Raw genomic sequence first — 16,819 nt, forward strand, 5'->3', positions numbered from 1 at the left:
TCTAGAGCCTGTGTCTTTTAGGGCACACGTGATGAAAGCGACATTTTGGCCAGGTGAAACCTCAAGCTGGTACAGGCTGCTAACACATGGGCGTAGTGCCCCGGAGACATCGGGGGTCCTGAAGATGGGGAAGGGACTCCCTGTTGCGTGTGCTCAGGGGTTAGCGGGTGAGCACCGGGCGGGAGGCTCCGGGGCAGGGGCTGCGCGTGGAGCCCACTCCGGAACGCGGGCTCCTCTCGGCCCGGCACGGACGGCGCAGGACTCCGAGCCCGTCGACAAGACAGAGAGAGAGCGGGAGTGGGAGGAGGAAGACGGGGAGAGGAGGAGGCCGGACGGCAGGAGCGGAAGAAGAGGAGGAGAACTGAGGCGGAGGAGGGCGAGAGGGAGGAGAGCCGGGAGCAGGAAGGGAGGAAAGAGAAAGGCGGCGGAGGAGCGCGGACCCGCCACTCCCGCCCTCCTCCTCCGCATCCCCACTCGGGCTGGCCCTTCCCGGGCCGCCCGCCGCCGCCGCCGCCTCTCCCTGTTCAGTCTTCCCAACACCGCCAGGCGCCCTTTGCCTCCTCCGCACTCGGCGCGGCCCGCTCGGCGCCGCCGCCGCCGCCGCCCCCCCGCCCCGGCCCGCGCGCCCCCGTCGTTCTTGTCCGCGCGGCCTCGCGCTCGGGGCATGCGCGGTGGGCGGCGCCGCTCCGGGCCGCCTCTGCCGCCGCGAGTAGGAAGCGCGAGCGCCGGGCGCCGGGCTGTCAGTGAGCCTGGGGCCAGCGGGCGAGCCAGCGGCTCAGGCTCCGGCTCCCGCTCCCGCTCTGTGCCGCACCGGCCTGACTCTCCCCGGTCCCCGCCGCGCCCCCTCGCCGCGACCTCGGCCACCGGCCCGCGCCCCCCGCCCGGGGTCGCCCCGAGCCCGCACCTCTCCGCCGCCGCCCCCGCCCACCCGGCCCTCCGCGGCCGCCTTTCCCCGGCGGAGGCAAGAGGTGGTTGGGGGGGACCATGGCTGACGTTTTCCCGGCCAACGACTCCACGGCGTCTCAGGACGTGGCCAACCGCTTCGCCCGCAAAGGGGCGCTGAGGCAGAAGAACGTGCACGAGGTGAAGGACCACAAATTCATCGCGCGCTTCTTCAAGCAGCCCACCTTCTGCAGCCACTGCACCGACTTCATCTGGTAGGTGCCGGGCCCGGCACCCCTGCCCCGCTCCTCCCCGCCTCCGGGTCCCGGCCCCCGGCGCGCCGGCAAGTCCGCCCCGGGGCTGGCTCACTCCGAGAACTTGGAACCGGCGGGAGTCCGAACTCTCGCCCGGAGTGACACGCGCTCCCGGCCCTGACACCGGCGGGCAGGACTCCCGGGACGTCGCCGCCCCGCCACACACACCCCCTGGCGCCGGAGGGAGGCTGGCCCCGTGCGGTGGCGGCGGGGATCTTTCCCCGGGCCGGGCCCCTCACCTCCCCGGGGGCGCCCACCCGCACGCACCCAGCGGAGCGGCCGCTTGCCGGGGTGGGAGCCCAGTGGACAGGGGAGGAGGAGAGGCCCGAAGAGCGAAGGTTCCCGGAGAAACGCGTCCCGGAGTAACGGGGGAGCGGCGGCGATTGCGCTGCGCTGTCCAAGTTGCTGGCGAGCCAGGCTGGGCGCGTTCGGGGGGGTGTGTTTGTGCTTCCCATCGGGCTGGACCGCGCTGGAATCTTGGGCCCCTGCCTACTGTAGGCTGCATCTACTGGGCACGGACTGACTTTGACTTTTCTGAGTGAGCAGAGAGAGAGAGAACAAACTGTTGAAAGCTTGCAGTGGGGGAGGGAGAGTTCGAGCAGGCAAATGGCACAAGGGCAGAGGGACTCATTTAAAATAGACCCTGTCGGCCAGGCGCGGTGGCTCACGCCTGTGATCCCAGCACTTTGGGAGGCCGAGGCAGGCGGATCACCTGAAGTCAGGAGTTCGAGACCAGCCTGGCCAACATGGTGAAATCCCGTATTACTAAAAGTACAAAATTTGCGGGCGTGGTGGCAGACGCCTGTAATTCCAGCTACTCGGGAGGCTGAGACAGGAGACTCGCTTGAACCCGGGAGGCGGAGGCTGCAGTGAGCCGAGATCGGGCCACTGCACTCCAGCCTGGTCGAGACAGAGCGAGACTCCGTCTCAAAAAAAATTAAAATAGACCCTGTCAACACGAGATTAGACCTGTAACCCTGTTGATGAGGACAGAGGCCTTATTTAAGAAAAATAGCATAAGGGCCAGAGGTGTCAGAGATCAGGTAATCGCCAATGAATTCAGGCATTCTTAACTCGGAGAATCCTTGGGGGCTTATGGAGAATCGATACATAGAAGGGCTTCAGGGGTCTCTGAACCCTTCAAAACTGGGTGAAATTGTGTTTGTGAATCTTTTTGCTGGTGAGAGAATTACAGCTTTCATCTGGTTCTCAAAAGTGTGTGACCCTTCTTCCCAGCTCCCCGTCACCACACAGAAGTTTAGAAAGCTGGAACTAAAGGAGCTCTAGGTCCTCTAGTTAGAGCAGCAGTAGTTTGGTTTTTCTCTTAGATTGCCGTATGCCCTGACTCTTCTACCTCTTCTTTGTCGTGTAGCAATTTCCTGACAAGACAGAGCTATGGCTAGGGCTTCTTAGCTCCCTCCCCTTCTAGGCCAGGGGGAGCTACCCAGGGTGGCAGTCATGGAGTGAATCCTGCCACCAGCCAGCTGTGTGGCACAGGTATCTTGGGCCGCTAGAGTGAACATAATATGGATGGATCTGTCTGAATCCATCACACCTGGGGAAAAACATCCCAAAGGTCAGGTCCCATGATCGTGGTGCTAATAAGGTGTTTAATTTTTCCTTTCCTTTTTAGACATCTGCTCCCAAGTACACTTTTATGAAAAGCACAGCCACCTCTATGAGTGATTTCCACTGTCTAGTCAGCATATGAAGCGATTGTGCTCAAAGGAGTAGGTAATCGTAGATAAGGCTATTTAAAATACAATTTCGGAGCATCAGGGCAAAGAGAATATTGCATTTGGTTAAGAGGAGGTGGTCAACTGTGAGAGTCCATTAAAAGGGAACAGACTGCTGGTGACTTTAGCAGGAAGTGGGAGAGTTAGAAAGGGACTTGCAGCCGACCGAGGCTAGCTAGTGTCTTTCCACTGTCAGTTGCCCTTGAAGGATCAGCCCTTGGTGAGCTGAAGAGGCGCTCAGGTCACTAGCAGTATTGTGAAGTGGAAAATAAAGGCCCCCCTGAGTATCCCTGCAGCTCTCTGCATTTAATTGTAAACCAATCAATTGGAAGTCCCAGGAAACCATCTACAGGGATTGTCTTTTTCAGTTTGCTTTCATTATTGTTTCTACGGGGTCCTTGATTTACAAGTTTATTTCAATATTAAATCACTGATATTTTTAAGTGAAATGTTTAGAGTTAATTATGGTTTTTGGTGAGGGGGGATGACTCTAAGTTAATTTTAAAAGTATGTGAAATACTTTGTGCATTAAACATTCTATGTGAAGCAAGAGGTTATGACGCTCAGCCTTCTGAAGAAATGTTAATGCAGTTAATCCTAGTAGAACAATACCTGCAATTGAATGTCCATGTCAGGGTTCTCTGCTTACAGAGTAAATTCTCTAAAGTCATTTACAAGAACAAAATACCCTCCGTATGTGCTTTGACTGCTGTCGGTTCTCAGTAGAAATTAGATCATGGTAATCTCAAATGCAAACAATAGGAATGATATTTTCTAGGATCTGGTTCCTTAAGCCAAAATTAAATGTTAAAAGTGATGCCGATTGGCAGTTTCTAGACACGTAATACTTTAAACAAATGCATAATAAGTAAGCCCACTTTGTTGTCTTTAGGGAGGAAAAATAAAACAATTTTCATTTGGTCTTCAGGAACAAAATTAAGTAACTTCCTTTTAAAATTTTAACCCTAAACTCTTTTGTTACTTGAATATTGTATTGTAGCCAACAAGTTTGAATACACAGTCATGTTCTTGTCTTGAAATTTAAGTATCGATAACATAGTATAAAAAATTGGAAAGAAGCTTGATATATTGGAATAGTTCAGTGATCCTTTATAGGCAAGATTTTTTTTCCCCTCAAGGTTGAATTTACACAGTAATCTGACTAGATATTTAGGTATGTTTTTTCTATTAAGTCATTGGGTTTCACGTACAAACCTTTAGTAGTGGAGTACTTGGTCACATAACTTGTTTGAAATACGCTATCCAACACAAAATATGTTAAGATATTTTGTTTTTGTTTTTGTTTTTCAGGGGGTTTGGGAAACAGGGCTTCCAGTGCCAAGGTAAGCTGCCACTTTTGATTTTATTTTCAAGCACAACATGAAATAAGCATTCCAAACCAGAACAGTATTTCCAGTCATCTTTTCTTTCCAATAAAAAAAAGGTTATTCAGATAATATTTTTGAAATATGAGGGCCGTAAATTTGGGCCTTAAATAATTTGAGCCTACTAATCTGCATATAGAGCTGCCTTTTTCTCATTGGAAAAAAAAAAAAAAAGCCTTCCTGTAATTTTATTTTTTGCCGAGAACATTCTTGTCAGAAACTGCTGTCTTTGTGTGGGTGTTGAGAAAAAAATGGAATCACTTTGTATTCAAGTGGCTTTTCTTCCTTGTTCTTCCTCTTTGTTTTTATTCTTCATCGCTTTTACTTATGTATTGAGTTGGACTCACTGCATCTAATTTTAGGCCACATTTCATTCTAGTAAGGGTTTGTTTTGTTTAGATTACCAGTTGTCATCCAGAACAAAGTTTGCATGTTTTAAAGTTTTGTCGATGATTTGATGATGACTGATTTCTCCGGTTTGACTATGTGGCATGCTTTTCTTTAAGCTTACGTATCTGACAACACGTGATACCAGCCATCACATACAGAAAGGAATCCATTTGCTTCCCCCTCTGATCTGTAATTATATTCCACACACATCAAATATCTAACTTTTTGTACTCTCCATTCTATTTGTTTGGCTTTTCCTTTTTGAAGAAACCCACTTTATAGATCGTGAAGGCATCACAGGCTCATTAGCTAACTTTTCTGGCTCTCCTGCTCATTGTCTGTGTTGTGTTTATTTAGTTCTGGTTCCATTTCCCATCTGGGCATAGATTTATTATTAGGGCAAGCAGAAAGTACATTCTAGCCTGGAAAATATTATCCTAACACTGTTTAATATTAAGTGCATTAGAGAGAAAGGCACTGTGTACTTTCTTACAACTTGGAGGTTGTGCTAGCTAGTAAATTGGTTGCCTTTGAAAAACTTCTTCAAATTTGTGAACTTGTTTCTTGTATACATTTTCTAAACATATTTTAGATGGGAGTATTTTATGGTATGATTATTCATTTAATATTCTACCTTTCTTTCTCCCAGCACATCTTTCTCCAAGATGTGCTTAAAACCCCTACTGAGTATATCATTTTCAGAGTTACATTTGAAAATCAAGGGATATTCCTTTTAAAAAGAGAATAAAGAGAAAGATGTGTTATACCAGTCTCTACAAAAGATGAAAGGAAAATGTAGCTCTTTCTAGTTCTCAAAGTTGTGGGCCTGAACTTTGTAGGTGAGATTTGAGCCTAGGCTTGAACATGACTTTAGGGAGTTTAAAGATGTAAGATTCTGGGCCAATGTGATTGACATCTGTTAGTTTTGGTGATATTTTTGGTTTGGGTGGGGACTTATATAAATCTATAAGAAAATTTTTGTACTGAATCTTCTCAGTACTGCTTGTCTGGGAGAAAGTGCTTATCTTGTTCTAAAACTTTTATCATTTTCTGCATAAATGAAAAGTAAGATTGATTAGAATAAGGTTGGTTCCTCTTAGACCTGCTCATCTGAGCAGATTCTGTTGTGGAAATCCCAGTGACCATATTACTAGGCTCCAGGGGGTTTTGCACGGTTTCCCCCAGAGCATCTCTGGAACTTTTAGTGGATTAGCAGATTAATAGTCTCATGGCAGCATAACTCCCTTTTACCTAAATTATACAAGTGAAACCCATAAAAATTTTAAACTGTATAAAATAAAAAGTGAAGTTGCATTCCCTTCTCTTTTCCCACCTCCAGGGATAGCTTCTGTTTGAGACAACCATTCATTCACTCACTCACACATACTTAGTTTTTAAAAGGAGATCAACATTTTATACCACTTTGCAACTGGCTTTTTTCACTCAGCAGTAGATGGTGGATATTCTTCCACATCAAAGCATCAGTTCTGCCTCACTCTGCTTAGTGCCTGCATGTGTGGATGTATCCAATTTATTCACCCATTCCTCTATTGAGGGGTATTTTGGTACTCAGTTCCTACTAGTACGATACCTTTGTCAAGAGCATTATTGAACACTAGTATAGGTATTCCTACAACAGTCAGAAGTGTGTATGTGTGCATCTTAAATGTTAATGGCTACTGCTAAATTACTCATCAAAAGAGTTCCAGTGCACACTTTTTTTTTTTTTTTTGTATTAATGGAACTTCCCCTTCAGTTTTACCAGTGAAGATATTAGATAATGTACATCTTTTACATTTTTTACCAATCTGGTAGGTGAAAAGGGGCCCCTCTTTTAGATTTCCATCTCCTGCATTCTGGGTAAGCGTGAACATTTTTTTTTCAACTATGTTTTAGCCATTTGTGTTGTGTGAATTGCCTTACTTAACGTAATATTTGAAACTCTGGATTTACAAACTAGATAAATTAGAGAAGTGACTATGTGCTTTCTATATAGTTCTTTGCTTTGGTGAAGAATTTAACCTCAGATCTCTTTAAATAATGAATTACCCTACTGCATTTACAAATTATAGTTCACAGAAACTTTTTCCAATAGTATACATTTATTTGTAACATGCTGTCGCTTGTTACATTTTGTTTACTGTGTCTCATCTGTATTTGACTTCTAGTAGGCATATGCTAGTCCATTATATTTTGTTGTTTGTTGTAACTTAATTAAGAAGGATGTGTTACCTCGGGATGATGCTTTTAATCCCACAAATATAGTTATCCAGCATTTTCTGTTTTGGCTCTTACCTCAAAATTAATCTTTCTGTTAACATCTGACCATTGTAGAGTGTTTAAGTTTTCTTTTAATGCACTCATTTTTTTTTTCTTGGTTTTGTTTGATAGAGCATCATTCTTCTGCAGGAGAATAACTCATTCTCACTCATACCTTTGGCAACACACCCTCTGGAAATGACAGCTGGAGTTTGAAACTGCTTTTTGTATTCCTCATACATGAGAGTACTTTTACACAATGAGGCAGTGCTTTCTATCTACTTGTATGTAGTGTGTTGCTTTGGTTAGTAGGTAAAATATCTGCAGCAAGCATAGTTTTTCTTCCTTTCTTTAACTAGAGAGGTGTGTATGCTCCCAGTGACTCACATATTCATGCAGTAAGTAATATAGCTTTAGATCCAAAATATTTATCTTCATTTTACTTAGTAAATGATGAGTAGGTATTTGAAGACTAAAGAAATAAGTGAGTTTCAGTCCTTAAAACTGAGTTTGTAATTTATGCCATTTAGAGAGTGGCATTTTACAAGCATGTGAAACACTAAGGTTATTTCTACTTTCATTTATGTTGTATCTTGAGAAAGAGAAGGACGTTTCTCTGGAGAGAGACTTACTGGCTTATTCCCATTTTCCCTTCATGGACTCTGTACCATTCTTCTTTATATTGCAATATAGGTGTGCAACCCTGAAAACGGATATTACCAGGGCAAGTAACACAGGAAACCGTTGTCAGAATTTGCTGCCTGAAATGGTGAAACCAAGGGCCATTCTTCTGGGGAGGAGAAAGATGAATGTGTAGTAGATTTCCAAGTAGGAAATACTTTTCTTAAGGTCCTCAGAGATAAAGACAAGCGTGTTCCTTCGCAGCTCTGAAGTGACCCTTTTTACATGACTTGGAGTTGCCTTCTTATTTTTGGCTGAATGTTTTTTGCTTGATGTATTCCTAGCACTCCTTTCATCTCCATAAGACTAGCAGAGATCTAGTCCTTGCCCACTTTTTCCCCCCGCCTCAGAGAAAGGAGAAGATGACAGGGGAGTAGATTTGTGTGGTATGGACATTGATGAAGTTGAATGTCAAGTCTGGAAGGTCTCTTTCCAGTTGGTAGTTTTTGTCTTGCCCTGGCTACTTCCAATGTCAGTCATCAGAGAACAGAGCGATCCACTGTACTGCTCAAATGCACTCTTCCTCTGGGGCAGTGGAGCTGAAACAGTGTTACCTACTGCTTTCGGTACTGGAAAAGGGAAAGCCAACTCGATTTTATCTCCCTCCTTAGGTGGAGCAACACCCATGCACTTCTCTAATTACAGTGGTAGAAACAGCCTCTCAAAATGGGACCTGCTTATTTCAAATGCCAAACAGTTACATAGTTTGTTACATCTGCCTGACCTCCCCTTGTTTTCCCTAATTTTTTTTTTGGCTATTCTTTGTCTTTTAATATCACAAATTAAAATGTACTACAAACCCAGGCTCTTTGAGGAAGATACTCAAGAGACAGCATGAGAATTAAGCTCTGCCAATAACCATGACCAACAGGAGCCTGTTGTCCCTGAATGATCATCACTGGATTTTGAGCAGTCTACTGGGAAATAATTCACATTTTTGTGCTTTCAATGATGCCACTAAGAAGTTGTTTTGAATCTTGAGTCATTTCCCTGCTAAGAACACAACACATATTGTACTTCGTCTGTGACTCCAGCTGAAGCTCTGCATTTTTCAGTGTTAAGGGTTAAAAAATCAGCTACTCAGCCGGGCACGGTGGCTCACGCCTGTAATCCCAGCACTTTGGGAGGCTGAGGCGGGTGGATCACGAGGTCAGGAGATTGAGACCATCCTGGCTAACACGGTGAAACCCCATATCTGCTAAAAATACAAAAAGTTAGCCAGGCGTGGTGGTGGGCGCCTGTAGTCCCAGCTACTCGGGAGGCTGAGACAGGAGAATGGTGTGAACCTGGGAGGCAGAGCTTGCAGTGAGCCAAGATCATGCCACTGCACTCCAGCCTGGACGATGAGCGAGACTCCATCTCAAAAAAAAAAAAAAAAAAAAAAAATCAACTACTCTTCCCCTTTGATATTTTGTTTGAAGGCCCGTTTCAGAGAAGATATTTCCATTGGCTCATCTGAGCAGGGTGGTGGTTTCTATTCCTTCTATAAGAATGAAACTTGGTGTTTAAAGGAAGAAAAAAAAGAATGATTCTCCTCTTGGCTGTGTGAACTGAGGGATTCTAGAAAACAAAACTACTTAAGGAAGGTGGCCTTTAAACAGAAAGGGGGCAGTAGCGATTGAGTCATCAGCCTTTCAGAAAAGGGATGCGCAGTTGTCTTCATCTGCCACGGTGTTCTGAGAGCTGAGTTGTATGGACACCAAGTACCAGGAGATAGGATACTGAGGTCCGAGTTGGGCAGAATCATGAGGTTGGCCAACTTGAGCAGAGGATCTGTCCTCCCTACGTACTGCATTGACCACTGCTTACACTGTGTGGCCTCTGGCTGCCCGCTGATTTTCAAAGTTATGGGTTTCAAAGCCAGGGTTTTCCATTATTCTGTCTTCAAGAGGGGTTCAGCCCTTGGTACCTCAGTTTTGATTGGTTACCCATCCCCAAATTGTAAGTTACTTTAATTATAGATGAACTCTTGAAGGTTTAGTTCCAAAAAGATAGAATCCATGGAAGACTGAGTATAATTTGAAACCTAGAGGTTTTGTAGTTAATGCCAGGTCAAAGCATTATCTCAGCCTCAAAGATGAAATGGCCAATAATGCCTGAATACAGAGAAAAATGGTCGAGGTGGACAGTTAGAACTGCCTTTCTGTGCTTGAGTGCAGTGGCTCATGCCTGTCATCCCAGCACTTTGGAAGGTTGAGGCAATCGAATTGCTTGAGCCCAGAACTTTGAGACCAGGCTGGGCAACATGGCAAAACACCGTCGCTACAAAAAATACAAAAAGTAGCTGGGCATGGTGGTGCGGTGCCCATGGTCTGAGCTACTTGGGAAGCTGAGGTGGGAGGATCACTTGAGCCTGGGAGGTCGAGGATGCAATAAAGTGTGATTGTGCCACTGCACTCCAGCCTGGGCGACAGAGTGAGACCCTGTCTCAAAAAACAAAACCAAACAACCAAAAAAAAAAACAAACAAACAAAAAACCCCTGTTTTTCTTTTCAACAGTGGTTTTCCTCCGTAAAAATGTGTTAATACTTAGAAGTAGGGACGCTTAGATAAAACTGGCGTTAGGTGTTCCCTTTTGGTGCTATATACTTGTTATAAAATGATTTGATTAATGACTTTCTGAATTGCTACTTTTACTTTATATGGTAAGTGAAAGTGTTTTGTTAATTTATTCACACATCAGTCCTACCCCCGCCACCAGAAGCTGGGGCTGTAGCATATGGAGTGGCTATTTATCCTCATAGGCAGTAAAAGCCAAATAAATGTTTACTTTTGCAGATACATCTGATGTTTGAGTTTCCTTTTCTTTATATTATTTTATTTTTTTGAGATGGAGTCTTGCTCTTGTTGCCCAGGCTGGGATGCAGTGGCTCAACTTTGGCTCACTGCAACCTCTGCCTTCTGGGTTCAAGCAATTCTTCTGCCTCAGCCTCCTGAATAGCTGGGATTACAGGTGCATGCCACCATCCCCAGCTAATTTTTGTATTTTTGGTAGAGACGGGGTTTCACCATATTGGCCAGGCTGGTCTTGAACTCCTGACGTTAGGTGATCCTCTTGCTTCAGCCTCCCAAAGTGCTGGGATTACAGGCATGAGCCACCGCGCGCAACTGGAGTTTCCTTTTCTTTAAATTTTTTGGTGGTGTCCTGCCCTCTGAGTATTTCACTCTTGATGATACTATTGAAATTTAAGTTTTTAGACAAATTAACCCCTCACTTGCTCAGTTGTTTTTCTTCATGAAGAGTCAGAGTATTCCATTTCCAAATAGCATTAGTTTCACAGCTGCCCTATCAGGATAAGTCCAACTCCTTAGCAAGACATTGGAAGACTCTTAAAGTCTCCTGCCTGACATCTTCAGACTTACCTACAGTGCTTTCCTTCTTCCCATCCCTGGGTCATTGTGAGTAAGTTGCAGTTTCCCAGGAAGTGCTTCCTTCAATTCTTTCCTCAACCCCCTTTGCCCAGATGATACCTGTTTCACCTGTTAAGTCTTAGTCTAAGGTTTAGCTCTGGTCTTTCCCGATTGTCCTGCTATTCTACATGTTCTTCCTATCATAGGACCCTTTTTTTTTTTTTTTTGAGACAGAGTGTCACTCTGTCACCCAGGCTGGAGTGTGCAGTGGCACAGTCTTGGCTCACTGCAACCTTTGCCTCCTGGGCTCAAGCAGTTCTCATGCCTCAGCCTCCTAAGTAGCTGGGATTACAGGCACTTACCACGACGCCCAGCTAATTTTTGTATTTTTAGTAGAGACGGGGTGTCGCCATGTTAGTCAGGCTAGTCTCGAACTCCTAACCTCAAGTGATCTGCCTGCCTCTGCATCCCAAAGTGCTGGGATTACAGGCATGAGCCCCCGCACCCCACCCTTCCTGTCATAGGACCTTCACACTGTATCACCTCTCTACTTCTGTTTCCTCTGCCAGTTTTGAGTACAAGGACTGAGACTTATTTCTTTTTGTGTCTCCAGTGTGTAATGTGGTGCCTGACACTCAGTAGATACTATGTAAATATTTGTTGGGTGTGTGATTATATAAATATTAAGAGATGTGATACAAACGTTCATAACCAGAAAGATCACAGTGACTTCTGCCTGGCTACCTTTTTAATATTTTTTTAAAGCAAGCTTATAATCCAAAGTTATGCCAACTAAAATCTTAGGATCATTAAAGAAAAAGTACTTTTTGAAGCTAAGCATACTTATTCCAAAGAGGGAGCAGAAAATTCTACGTTTATGTGTATAATAAGTTAACATATGTAATGGCTAAACCTAACACATTAACACTGTAGAAATAAACCACTTAATGTGTCTTCTTTCTGTCTTTGGAAGAGTGTCCAAGCATCAAGAATAAATCTTATTGCATAAATAAAACAAGAGTGTATTATGGGCTGTAGCTGGAGAGGGAAGATATCTTGGGTACAGGGTGAGAAAGTAAGACCAGCTTTTAGTACTTGTTTGGTATAGTTATTTAAATGCTCTGTTTTACTTTGAGATTGGTAATAACTGGAGCTCAATCATCATGCTCCAGAGGGAGCAGTAGCTCAACTTCACTGATTCTGTTATTTTTAAAATTTTTGTACCTGAAAGGTTTTGTGCCTTAATACATTTTTTTGTGCCTTAATACAAATAATAAAGGTTTTTGTGCCTTAATATGCAAGTAAATGTACAGGGATGGCAGTGGCAGCTTTGGAGTGAAACAGCTGTGATTATGTTTATCATCACAGATTATAACGGTGATTAGAATCACTTTCAAGATTTTATTCAATTGAAAGGAAAGAAAATGAATATGTATTCAATGCTGCATTATGTCAGACATCTAACTTTCATGTTTTATATGCTTTCATTCCAAAAGCACCCCATAACAGGATGTTATCCCCATCTTAGAAATAGAGCTAAAGTACTTAACCAGGCTGGTGGGGCGTATCATGGGTTCAGATTCTAACGGTTTTGCAGAAAACATTCTTCAGAGCCAAGTGGAAACTTTTGGTATGAATGAAGCCTGGATTTATATTAGGAGAGGAAAGAATGATGCCATTATGAAACATTTCTTGGTGACATAAAATTAAGGTTTCACTGTCCTCATCAGTCTGTCAAAATTTCCACGGCAGACCCTTTATTTCAGGTCTTGTTTCCACCCAAACTGAAATCTCATGCTCAACTTAAGGCGTGGCCATTTCAGTGTTAGCTGTGTCTAGTAGAAATTGCTATAACTGCATTAAACTCTTTACTAAATTATACAAAAGGGAAAATGGTTTCTGGAAATAGATTTCTATCAGGAATGGAATGGAAGGGAATGATTTGATTAATTGCCAGCACAAGATAAGAATTATTTAGGAGCAAGTCCATAAAGTAAGATTAGCATGAGGGCAATGTATCTTTAATGCCTTCACTTGCTGTTCCCCTCCAATATCTATACATTTCTATTCTTGGTATTTTGAGAAATAGTAGATCCATCTGTCCTGTCCAGGGTGACTCCGGTAGGTAGTTAGGAAATAAACCATAAGGGTGTAAATATGAGACTTGAAGATGTGCTTATAAATAAGTTTAGCTCTGACTTGGACAGACTTCCTCAAGTTTGAGGGGATGGGTCAGTGAGGGTCCAGTTAACAGTTGAATTGAGAGGAAAATTCTACCGTGGAGATTAACTCATGGTTTTACCATCTAGTTTTGAGTTAATCTCTACGACAGAATTTTACTGTATAGTGAGATATATATGTATATATGTGTATATATGTATATATGTGAATATATGTGTATATGTGCATATATGTGTATATGTGTATATGTATATATATGTATATATGTGTGTGTATATATATACACACACACACCTAGCTCGTGTGATACATACACACGCACACGTACTAGCTCGAGTATGGTTGTGCACGAAGTTTATGACGTAGGGGTTTTCTTATACTTGAAACACAATTGATAGCCAGCACCCAGATAGCACTTACTGTATACACTGTTGTAAGCACTCACTTTTAACTCATTTGATCCTCACGACAATTCTGAAGAGAGAGGCAGTGTTGTGATTCCCGTTTTACAGCTGAGGAAACAGGCCCTGAGGCACAGGAAGGTTTAGTAATTTGTCCACAGTCACACAGTTAGAAAATGGTGGGGTTGGAATTCAGACCTGGGCAGTATGAGTCCAGATGCCATGCCGTTAAGCCAGGTGTTCTCCTGCTTCTCAGTTGTCCTTTTCTTGAAGTTTTGTCACACTTAAATCACACCATTAACTCGAATGTCTAGGTATTAAAGAATGAAGCATTTTTTCCTTTTTTTTTTTGAGACGGAGTCTTGCCCTGTCACCCAGACTGGAGTGCAGTAGCGTGATCTTGACTCACCGCAACCTCCGTGTCTCAGGTTCAAGCAATTCTCCTGCCTCAGCCTTCCGAGTAGCTGGGATGACAGGCATGTGCCACGATGCCCGGCTAATTTTTGTATTCTTAGTAGAGATGGGTTTTCACCGTGTTGGCCAGGCTGGTGTGGAACTCCTGACCTTAGGTGATCCACCTAACTCGGCCTCCCAAAGTGCTGGGATTGCAGGCATGAGCCACCGCGCCCAGCGGGAAGCATTTTTTCAATTCAATAACACTTAATGTGCTTCCTGCCTGAAGTGGGAGGTTATGGCCCCATAGATGGACTCTGTTTAGTCTGTGTCATGCCAGATCCTGCAGGGTGTGGGACAGAAGACATATATGAAAACAACACATTGTGACAGTACATCATGTAGATTATATTACATCTTAGTCTGAATGAAATAACAGTTTTTGAAGCATGTGGGAAGGAAGGAGATATTTTTTGAACTCATTAGGAGATGGCTCTTGTTTTGGGCTTCGCAGGTTGCTAGAATTTCCTTTGATTAGGAGAATGGAGGAAGCCCTTCTAAGGTAAGGGAATGGCATGAGTGAGAGAGGGATGCGAGTGACTCACGTTCAGGGAGCAGTAGACTGGGAGAGCCCATCTTATTTGAGATGTAACCCCCGCTGATCTCCAAAAGGAAGAACAGATGAGAAAAATATGTGGGGAGCCGCTTCACGTACGACTCACGTTCAGGGAGCAGTAGACTGGGAGAGCCCATCTTATTTGAGATGTAACCCCCGCTGACCTCCAAAAGGAAGAACAGATGAGAAAAATATGTGGGGAGCCGCTTCACGTTTGCCACATACTGATTCTTTATTAAATACGTTGTTTCCTCTTGTATCTTTTTGTTTTCATGTCATCATTTTCAGAACAAAGTTACAAATACAGAGATTACTGTATCTACATGTAGAAGATACATTGTAATGAAGCTTGGAAAATAACTTCTTGAGTTTAAAACAAGCTTGTTCAACCAGTGGGCCACATGCAGCCCAGGATGGCTTTGAATGTGGCCCAACACAAACTTGAAAACTTTCTTAAAAAATTATGCATTTAAAAATTTTTATTTGTTTTAAAAGCTTATCAGCTATCATTAGTGTTATTTTATCTGTGGCCCAAGACAGTTCTTCCAGTATGGCCAGGGAAGCCAAAGATTGGACAGCCCTGGTTTAAAAAGTGTGGTACTTTGACACTTCTTTCTGCTCATCTCTCTACTATAAGGAAGCTGGCATATTGATTATTGATTATAGCATCCTGTTGGGAGTCCAGGGTCTTACCACGTGGAAATTATGATTGGAGATGAGATACTCAGTTATACTAGATATATGTATTAATAAGGGGAAAATAAAGAATTAAAACATTTACATATTAAAAATCGGCAACACTTTCTGTTTTAGAAACTGTCTACCGATTTATTCAGTCAGAATTTCTGGTTCGTGATCCGTAGTTTATTCCTCCTCTCTCCATGGGCTAACCTTGGGCTGATGTGTTTTCACCGTGGTCAGAAACCTTGGTAAGGAAAGCAAAGGGGTGCTGCAGTGTACTGGTGTCATATTTGGAGTGTAAGTTTTCGTCTGAGATTCAGATTTGAGAAATACAAGTTTACATGATACTACTACCATGCTACTGTGAACTTACAGTGTACCACCACCGCATGGGTGGAAAGGATGCTGGAACAGAAGCTAAGTAGGCTCCCCTCATGTGTGACTGGTGAACTGGGAAGCTGTAATTTGAAATCAGGCAGATTTACTGAATGTCTGTTTCCACTGCAGTAGTTTTTTTAGTTGCTGAAGCAGTACAGATAAGTAGCCAATCCCTTTATCTCAACTTATCTCTTCATTTTTTCCTTCTCTTAGGTTTCTAATCAAGAATGATTTGTGGTGCTGTTTGTGGTAATTGGAATAAAACTCTCACTGGCTTAGAAAGCTTGGCTCACAGTTGTAAAGACTTCCATTAGCTTCCTTTTAGATTTGTGTTGAAGTTAAATGGCTGTACACTAGCTTAAATAATTTTCCTTCTTCTGTTGAATTCATGCAACTGTACATCCTCCGTGAATGAACTGCCCTAAAATGTGAAAATGGGAGATTACTCATTTTTAAAAAATTTAAAATATTTTAACTTGCTTCTTAAGTATTTACAATGTAGAAAATAGCTTAAAACATGACAGTTAAGTTCTAAATAGGAAGATGTTTTTCTTAATGCTGTTATAGTTGTGAAAAGTTGTACATGATGACTTAAAATTTAATAGGTGGGTTACAAAATAAGATGATGGTATTATGAGTAATTTGCCTACCAATACTTCTGAAGTTTCTTTTTAGTGAACCTAATTTTATCATATGCCAAATTTGTTTGGTACTAAAGTGACTTTTGTTCCTTTGGTTTCACATTAGTTTCCTCAATCTGAATAGCACATTAATATGGAAAACTTCTCTAGAATTCTTCTGTTTTAATTAAAAAATGGGGCTTTGTTTCTCTATATCACATATGTGTGTGACTTTAAAATTGAAATGATCATTAATTATAAACAGTTTAGAAACATGGAGGAATGATTTTTATTTAATTTTTAGGTACGAATTCAAGTTTAGGGATAATGACTGATAGAGGCACCATTATCCTTTTTTTTCTTTCTTTTTTTTCTTTTTTACTTGTTTTGTACAACCAGGACCATAGCACATGCTGGTATTGAGCTGGATTGGTGTCTATGTGATGCAGATTAGCTTTCACATCATATGTTATAAAGCTGAGTTATTGGGCTGGAGCGGGAATAGTTGGTATGCTTAAGACATGTCATGGTGGGTTGGACACGGTGGCTCA

At 43.1% G+C, this 16,819-nt stretch overlaps 1 protein-coding gene across 2 annotated transcripts in view; it reads left to right on the forward strand.

Moving 5' to 3' along the window:
* Window positions 1-560: 560 nt before the first annotated feature.
* The window catches only part of PRKCA (protein kinase C alpha), a 502,775-nt gene continuing 486,516 nt past the window's right edge, over window positions 561-16,819 (forward strand). For both annotated transcript variants that reach the window (XM_017950891.2, XM_017950892.2), the window contains exons 1-2: window positions 561-1,157; window positions 4,244-4,275. In XM_017950891.2, the coding sequence (XP_017806380.1) occupies window positions 985-1,157; window positions 4,244-4,275 (205 nt within the window). In that variant the 5' untranslated portion in view covers window positions 561-984. The remainder of the gene's footprint in view (window positions 1,158-4,243; window positions 4,276-16,819) is intronic.

Source organism: Papio anubis, chromosome 17 (genome assembly GCF_008728515.1).
Source record: "Papio anubis isolate 15944 chromosome 17, Panubis1.0, whole genome shotgun sequence".
NCBI classification, from domain to species: Eukaryota; Metazoa; Chordata; class Mammalia; order Primates; family Cercopithecidae; genus Papio; species Papio anubis.